This window comes from Motacilla alba, chromosome 2, assembly GCF_015832195.1.
Source record: "Motacilla alba alba isolate MOTALB_02 chromosome 2, Motacilla_alba_V1.0_pri, whole genome shotgun sequence".
Lineage (NCBI taxonomy): Eukaryota > Metazoa > Chordata > Aves > Passeriformes > Motacillidae > Motacilla > Motacilla alba.
Window position 1 is genome coordinate 18,036,135 of NC_052017.1, and position 9,109 is coordinate 18,045,243.

The 9,109-nt window shown below is 48.5% G+C and overlaps 1 protein-coding gene across 1 annotated transcript; it reads right to left on the reverse strand.

Moving 5' to 3' along the window:
* Positions 1-1,709: 1,709 nt before the first annotated feature.
* COMMD3 (COMM domain containing 3) lies at positions 1,710-5,195 on the reverse strand. Its single transcript, XM_038129118.1, has 8 exons — positions 5,023-5,195; positions 4,069-4,180; positions 3,901-3,964; positions 3,776-3,810; positions 3,404-3,464; positions 3,262-3,318; positions 3,104-3,163; positions 1,710-2,065 (listed from the first exon to the last, which is right to left on the reverse strand). The coding sequence occupies exons 1-8, from the start codon at positions 5,153-5,155 to the stop codon at positions 2,006-2,008; spliced, it is 582 nt and encodes a 193-aa protein (XP_037985046.1). The 5' UTR covers positions 5,156-5,195; the 3' UTR covers positions 1,710-2,005.
* Positions 5,196-9,109: the final 3,914 nt, after the last annotated feature.

Consider the following 9,109-nt stretch of genomic DNA (forward strand, 5'->3'; position numbering starts at 1 on the left):
CTTCTCGCTCGCTCCCTCGCTCTCTCGCTCCCTCCGAGTTGGCCGCCCGGGCGGCTCAGGCGCTGGGAGCGCACAGTCTCCCCGGTCCGGATGGGTCCTCTCTCCACCAGCCCATTGTCTCTCCCTCTGCCCCCCGCTCCGCCTCGCGGCCTCTCTCGCGTTCCTTCTTTTATTATTATTGTTATTATTACGAGTATTATTGTTGTTGTTATTTCATAGTTGGTGGCGGGGACCCGGGGAGGGAAGGAGGGCGGGCGAGCGGGCGGGCGGGAGGAGGGCGGAGGAGGGAAGAATGCAACGCTGAAGGCACACAGTGGAAACTGACACCGTCCCCAAAATGGCTCGGAGTTCGCCCGCCCCGCCAGCGTCACGTGGGGCGCCTCATTCCTTAAGGGCGGCCTGGGAATTAGCGGCGCTGCCGCCGGGGCCCGGCAGCCTCCCCGTGACCCAATCCCGCAACCCGGCCGCCTCCTCCCCCTCCCTCCGCCTCCCCCCTCGCTCCCTCCCTCCCCTCCCCCGTCCGCCACCCCCTCCCTCCTCCTTTCCTCCCTCCCTCCCCTCCCCCCGGCCCTGCACGCGCTCGCCCGCGCGCCGCCGATGCCTCCTTTTCCTCCTTTTCCTCACCGCCCGCCCCGACCCCCGGCCCCGCTCCACGGCTCCCGCCCGCCGCGGCCCCGGCGCCTCCCGCCCTCCTTCTCCGCGCTCCCTCCGCCCGCGCCGCGGCTCCCCTTCAGCCGCCGCGCCCCCCGCCCTGGCCGGCGCTGCCCTCTCCATCCTCCCGGCGCCGCAGCCCCACGGCCCGCACGCTCTCCGGCCCCACACGCCGCCCGTCGCCCTGCCCGCGCAGCCCTCGCCTCCCTCCGCGCACTTGTTGCGCGCTCGACCCCCGCGCGCCCCGTCCCGCCGCGGCGGCGCCCCCGCGGGGACCCGCGCCGCGGCCTCGCGCCTCCGCCACCGCGTGCGCGCTGCCGCGCGCCCCTCGCCCCGCCGCGCCCGCCCGGGGCCGCGCGGAGCCGCCGGCGTCGAGGAGACGCGTCCCCTCGAGGGCCGCGCGGGCCATTTTCCGCCCCGAGCGGCGGCGGGAGCGGGTCCCCACATCCCGCGGGCGGGACGGGCAGCCCCGGAGCGGGAGGGAAGGAACGGGGGGAAACCCTCGCGCTGCTCGCCTCCGTCCGGCGAGGATAAGACGCCGCCCGCCGCTCGGGCGCCTCGGAGCGGAGAGGAAAAAGCCCCGCTCCGCTGCGAGGAACCGGCCGCCGCCGCGCATCCTCCGCGGGGCCGTTCTCCCTCGGCGGCAGGTGCGGACGGACCGCGCCTCGGAGCCGCTCCGCACCTGCGGGCGGGAGCGAGCGGAGACCCGCGGTGCCGGCGCGGCCCAAGGCGAGCGGGAGATGCTGGGAGCAGCCGCGCCGTCGAGCCGGAGCCGCCACTCGGCTCGGCTCCGTTCCGCGGATTCTGCCGGCTTTCCGTGAGGCGCCCCGGCTCCACAAGATTAAACCGAATCCTTTCCTGCCCCCCGCGCCGGGGTCCGACTTTTCCTCGTAGGAGAGATGTAAGAGCGGCTGGAAATGACAAAGCGCGGCGGGCGACTTAGCAAACCCGCCGTAGCCGCGGCACGGGAGGAAGGCGCTTTTGCCTCACTGAGCTCATCTAACGTTTAGCATCTTACTTTTAGGTACAGCTAATTCATCCATAGAAATTGCACAACAGGCGCGAATAAACCTTTATTAGATCGCAAAGAAAAATAAGCAGTGACAGTTGTAAAAATATACAAAATAAGATAGAAGGAATACTTTGATGACACGTCAGTTCAGCAAATATTTAACAGGAGTTAATAAAAAAAAATTACATGAGCAGGGAATACCAAGTGCAGACGTAAAAAATTCACTTAATTCACATCCAAGGACTTAAAAAACCCCAGTTTGCATCAAGAGATGAAAGACATTTGTCATTTAGGAGACACTTAGGAAGGAGAGTGCTTCAGCAGGCTGACACCTTCCTTCAATCACATCTGAGTCGCTCGTTCTAGACTTTTTGCAGCATCTTTTAGCTTTCCCACTAAGTCCTAAGAGATGAAATAGAGTCTTAAAATAAGCATATATTTTAAAGGTCAGCTAGAACAGAGTATTTTTTTAAACAGAGACTCAAGTGAAACCAGCACCTTGTAGTACAAAGAAGTGTTGCAACTGATGAACAACGCAAGCAAATAATTAAATAGCTCTGTATTTTACAATGTACTCAGAAATGTGGGAACAGAAGGAAAACACTTTTAAAAATGTGTTTTCTCCTAAAATAGATCATTATTATTTACACACACATTTTATTGGTATTGCCACAATGGCTAATGCGGACATTTGCTTCTGGCTTTGAAGTACATCATGGATTTCTAAAACACTGAAAATACTTTGAGTGCAATTTTGTACTAGGACCACTCTCCAGCCAAAGCACATCAGACTTCACTATGCCAGCAAACCGACTAGAAACACTCATTACTGACAAAAGGACAGCTTTTGAGACACGCTTAAAAAGAGGAGGTGTAAACTTTAAGTTTTAATATCTTGCTTTTCCTCTCCCACCAAGCCCTCTTGCCGATCCTCCAGAGTTTGGTCACTTCCAAGCATTACAATACCTCTATTGTTCAGTTACACATTTAAATCGCTAAACAAAGATCAACGTTTGTTTCAGGACATTTCTTACATGTCATTAACACCACTGAAGAGCCTTCAGTTCCTTCTCTATTTTTAATCATGACACATTTAAATCACTGAACTAGCTTCTTTAATCATTTCTCTAAAGCACAGGAAATCAGAGTTTCAGAAAATGATGAGTTTCCTCCCACATATACATATGGATTACAGTTATGAAAACAGACAAAATATTTATGCACGTATGTAAAACACTCCCCACACAACTAAATTCAGTTACATTCCAACTTTATTTGAAAAGACAGTAAAAATACACTTGGATAACTATTATGGAAAATTCTCTTACCCTCCCAGTATTGGAATTTTTTTTTAAGTAATAGTGTAAATGATTTCAATTTGTTAATAACATGTACAGCCACAATTGGAGCTAAGCACAAAAAGATGAAGGAAACAAGTACCTGTAATTGCTCCATTGTACAACTAAAACTAACATCTGGGTGCGATCCTGAATCACTGTTCTGAAGGGGAAAAAAACAAAGAAACAGCAATGTCTATTGTATTTAAAAAATATCACAAAATTGCATTTTTTCCACTGAGGGTGCTGGGAGTACTGTACCTCTACATTTAAGGTCACCAAATAGGAAGGCTGATAAGTTTTATGAAGTTGATTGTTCTAAATTGAAAACAAAGAACATATAAAAAAAGCAGGTCTCAGCATTAAAACAGACTGAAGAAACACCTTGATCTGTTAAAATTACCTTGATCTGATATTCCAAGCGCCAAGACACATCAGTTATGTGGAGAGGAGATCTGCCTATGCTGAAAGACACAACAGTTACAAGTCCCCTATGCTAAAAGAAAAGGCCATTTTCTCAAGCTGTCCATCAATAAAGAACTTTTCATGATCCTGGTAATGCTACTTGGGAAGTTCTAAAAGGTTATTTTAGAGTAGAATTCCAAATGAAGAAAAGTTTCAATAGCTCTTTTCTAGAGTTGGTTTAAACTGCCCTTTATTTTTTAATGGAACAATATTACTTACTTTAATCACCTAAAGTATGCAGAAGTGTTTTCCAGGACAGTTTCAAACTAACTGTAAGTGAAACCATGTCTCTGCTGAGTGATTGACCTACCTTCCCAATAGGATTTCCAATGCATCCTTGTTTTTCTGAAGCAAGAGGAAAAAAAAGAAAATTACTAGGTTCAATAAATTCCTATGAAAGAAGAAAAATTAACATGCTAAAGTTGGTTTAAAAACCTGATATTCGGTGCAAAATTGTTCTATTCTCTCTTTATCCAGCTTGCAGTCTTCTAGGCACGTGCTACAGGAAAAAAGAATTTATTAGTTTTCTGTTAACATTAATTCAGCAGTACACTTCTAAGTAACAACTGCTAGAAAAATGGTGTAGCTTCCAAGTATGAGTACCTTATAGCAGATATGTCAGCTTTCTGCTTCCCTGCCTCCAGAATACACGTTGCAGCCGCAGCATGGCAATGTTTTAATACTGTAGGGTCAATATCTTTCAGGTCTGGATCGTCTAAAATAAATGAATTACTGATGACACACTTATCTGCCAAACCCCAGCACACGGTACCAAAGGCTGCTGCTCGCCCTTTGAACGCTATCTTTCCCACAAAAACGTCAAAATGAAACACATTTGGTGTTTCAGAGTGAAAGGACAGAACAAGTAGGCAAGGTGTGAGGAGGCGGAGGAGAAGGTGAAGGGATGAAGCACTGGCTGGGGCAAGCCGTACCAGGCGGGGCTGAGCGGCGCTGAGCGCCCCGCCGCCTCTACAGCTCCTTCCCGTTAAAAAAAAAAAAAAAAAAAAAAAAAAAAAAAAAAGGAAAGAAAGAAGGAAAACCTCAATTTCCTCTGCGAGCCCCGTCCGCGATCCTCAGCAGCCTCTTAATGGCGAGAAGCGCGGCTGGGGCCACCGGCCGGGAGGGGCCCCGGCACCGGCAGCTCCCTCCGTCCGCGGAGGCGGCGAAGGAGCGATTAACACGGGAAATTAATTGCACGGCCGCGCACCCCCGTGCCGGGCTTGCGGTAGGACGCGTCCACGCGCGAAAACCCCCGCAGGGCCGCAGCGAGGGAACACCGCGTCCTGAGCCCAGCCCGCGGACACGAACGCGCGGGGGGACCCTTCCCGACCCGCCCCCCTTATTTCGGACAGGTCGGAGCCTCACTGAAGCAGGCGAGCGCTGGCGATGACACCCCGCGCAGCGGCACCCCGGAGCCGCCCGCGGGCGGGAGCCGCTCCGCGTGTGTGCGCGGGCAGCGCCCGCTGCGGCGCGGACACGCGCGGGGGCGCACGGAGCCCCGCGCCCGCCCGCGCGCTCCGCGGCGCGGCCCGCGCCCCCCACCGCGCCGCGCCTTACCCAGCCCGGCCTGCGGGTGATCCAGGAGGCTGCGGAAGGCGGCGCGGAGGAGGGCGGCGAACGGGCGGCGGGGGAAGCGGCGGGGGTCGCCCAGCAGCCGCCAGCCGCCCTGCGCGTACGGCGACAGCTCCATTGTGGGCGCCGTGACCTTCGACACGCGCCCACGTGACGCGCGCGCAGCTGATCGCGGGCGCGAGGCGGGGCCGCCGCCGCGGGGCGGGCGCGGGCGGGGCGCGAGGCGCCGGTGCGCGGCCGCGGAGCCCGCGCTGCCCGCGCCCCCGCTGCCCGCCGCCCCGCCGCCCCGCTCTCCCGCTTTCCCCGCTGCCCCGCCGCCCCGCTACCCCCGCTACCCCCGCTACCCCGCTGCCCGCTGCCCCGCTGCCCCACTCGCCCGCTACCCCGCTGCCCGCTGCCCCGCTGCCCCACTCGCCCGCTGCCCCGCTACCCCGCTGCCCCGCTGCCCCCGCTGCTCGCCGCCCCGCTACCCCGCTACTCCGCTACCCCCCCGCTGCCCCGCTCTCCCGCTGCCCCGCTGCCCGCTCCACCGCTCCCCCACTGCCCCCGCTGCCCCGCTCCCCCGCCCCGCCCGGCCCCGCCGCTGCCCTCTCCACGCGTGTCCGGAGTGTCGCCCCTCGCTCCTTGGGGTCCGGAGTGGGAGGTGATGCTGTTGTCGTGGGAGATGCGCCGCAAGGGCGTGTTTTGGGGTGTAGTTAGCTCTGAATGTATCTTAGAAGTGCTCGTATCTCATGAAATTCCTGAAGCGCTTGTATCCCGATGGGTGTCTAACGTGCGTGTGTTGGTGTGAAGCTGTACAGCCCAAAAATGTCTTGCCGGCAATCTCAAATCCTCAGGAACAGAGCCTTATCCCTTCGTTAGAGGGAATCATGGAGCCATTGAGGCTGGAAAAGCCGTTCAAGATCATCAAGTCCAGCCCTCGACTGGATCGCACCACACCCACCCGAGCATATCGGGGCACCGCAGTCTGCTCGGGTTTTTTGACATTTCCTGGGATGGTGGCTCCGTCACCTCCCTGGGGAGCCTGTTCCAATGCTTCACCACTCTTCCAGGAAAGAATGTTATTTTGCTTCAGAAACATCGATGTGTATCATCATATATTCCCCCCCTCCCCACAGTTATAATTTGCGTATCAAACCACGCCTTTTACCTGTGGTTATGGCCAGCTGAGACGTGAACTTACTACTAAACTAATTTCTTTTTTCCTAAAGTAATTTTCTAGCCAGGATTGCTGTTGTATTTTGGCAAAAGGTTTTGTACATTTTGATATACGAAAAATAGTTACTGATAGACAAAACAGCCTTTTGTGATAGTTCAGGAAAGGCGTACGACTGCCGTCTGAAAACATTTCCATGAAAATCTAAGAAATCCTTCATGAGGCATTAACCTCTTATGTTAGCATTTTATTCTTTAAGTATTGAAACATTGTCATAATCCTCAAAAATACTAAAGTTTACTTAAATAACTTAAAAGTAAACAATGAAATATTGTGTGGTCATACCTCAGCTAAGGACCAAATTAGTACTGATGTAATCAAAAAAGGGAAAGGCCTTAGCATGTTACATTATACATTAGCAGTATACATTATACTTAGCAGTATACATTAATCATGATGTATATGACCTTTGGAGTTCATGTACAGAAAATGTTTTAGATCTCATTTTTTTCTTTGCGTGTGTCTATTCTGAATGGTCAAGAACATTACTGTGTTACTTGGCATTCTTCATTGAACAAACATTTCTGCTGGACATTTTTTAAAGGGAAATGCAATGCTGAAAGCAACTCAGCCTAAAAAAATATGAGTAAAACCTAAAGGCCTTTGCCAGATTCATTATTCTAAAATAATATCTACACAATGTCAAAATGAACAAAAAATTTAATTTCTTCTGAACTTTCATGGTAATTGACTGGTAGCTAATTTAAGCAAAAAGCTGTTTGGAATTTTGTATCCATCACTCTCACTAATTACCATCCACCATCTAAATGCTTGGTCCAGCGTTGGAGGCCAGTTCCAGCTTTGTCCTAGTACAGATGTTAAGATTAGACTTTATCACATCTCATCACAACACCTTTTTGTATTTATTTGAATTGTGCTACATTTGGGATCATACATCAACTTCTTTTCTTTTTCATTTTTTTGTGATTTTAATATTTTTGTGATATTAATTAATTAATTAACATTTTTTGCAAACCCAGCCAGTGCATGCATCTCCTTTGGTATGGATGCAGGCTATCAAAAGATTCTGCCTCCAGTTTCCTGCCTCCTGTGAGCTGTGTGGCCACTGTGTTAGAAAAGCACACATTTATATACCTAGGTCTTAATTGTGCCCAAATTAAGGTAAAGAGGAAAATCATACTGGCTGCAGGACCAGGCTCTCAGTTCTAACTCTCATGTACAGTATTAGGCCTCATGATACTGTGCAGAATGAGCATGGAATGTTTTGGAATATGATCTGAAATACTATCTCTGGCCTGATACATAAAAATTAATACCACTGAGTTGACAAACTGCAAGTTTCAGAGTCTGGCAGACAGAAGTTCCCCTCTTTTTTTTTTTTTTTCCAGAAATAGGAAAGTAGTGGTGACAGGCAGGTGGGCTGACAAAATAAGGCTTTCTCTCTTTTTTTTGGTATGGTTGTCAAATATAGACATGATAGCTAAGAAAAGCCAGCATAAAATGGAGGAGACATAAAATCATAACATGGAGGAGAGAACAGAGTTCTGAGCTGTAGAATTACAAAGGTACAGAGACCAGAGCTTTAAAAAAAGGGTTGTCACCTAAAATATATTAAAATGAACACACAGGGTATGATTGCACATTACAGCAATTTCTTCTTCAACATCCCATTATCATTTATAGCATATTGAAATCTATAAATTAACATCTAGCTTTAAAGGTGAAACAACTGCCCAAGAGTCATTGTAAGATTATGTAGTACATGTAACTCTCATCACAATTTCATCACAAAATTTATATTACCAAGTCTTCTACCCAGTCTCTCAGCTTGACGTTTTTTCTTTCTTTTTCCCTCCAAGAAAGTCATGAGATGGATTCAGATGGGAAGATTGCTCTGAGATTTTACTAATTGTTTAGAGCATATACACATTTTAAAGAGCAATTAATTAAAATTTCCTAGAGAAATCTAACCTGTATATTGAATAAAGAAATTTTGAAGGAAATGCATAAATATTGAATAATAATTAATCAGGGAAACAGACTACCTCAGCCCATGCCAGACAGTAATTTTTACAGCTTGAGCTTTGTTACTTAGAACAAAATAGTTCAAATAGAACAAAATGAAGGGAAATCATTAGCATCTCCAGAGGACTAATTAATAAAATTTAAACATTGGCACAAGTATTTCTGAAAAGTCTCAGATTAACATTTTTTAATCTGTGTATTGCTCTTCATAGAGTTAAGAGACAGTAACATAAGATGATATTCTAACACCAGTTTTCTGCCAAATTATTACTGAATTCCAAGAGTTTCTTCCACACATTAATGGAATGCCCCTTGAATTTTAAGTCAGTATCAAGCCTTCTTTATTATAAAATATATTTTTTCTGAATAAAATATTTTAAGCAGATCAAAACAGTAAAAATAAGTCAGTATTATAAAAAAAAATTTTTTCTTGCTGGACTAATATCTTTAGAGACAGCATGATATCCATATACTGTAACTGACATGATTATAGAAATAAAGAAAAGGAGTCTGCATGTGCCAGAAAGTCCAGGAAAATTTCTCTCATAATCACAGGCACAAAAGTGCAGTATATTAAATAAAATACTGCCTCGAACCAGGCAATTATGTGAATTATTTAATTGGTGTGATTATTGTAGGCAGTCCTCATATCTGCTGAAAATGCAGTACTTGTCCCGTATTAAAAAGAAAATATTTGCTTTCAGAAATCTTTGGTATGTATTAATTTCAATAAATGCATTGTTTGTCTAGACACAAGGACTATTCAATAAAACATGCTTTGTTTGCTTAGAAATAGTTCTGATTAACAGTTAAGGAACTTAGCTTTTTATTTAAATATGTGAAAGAACTTGATTTATTTTGGTAAGGTAA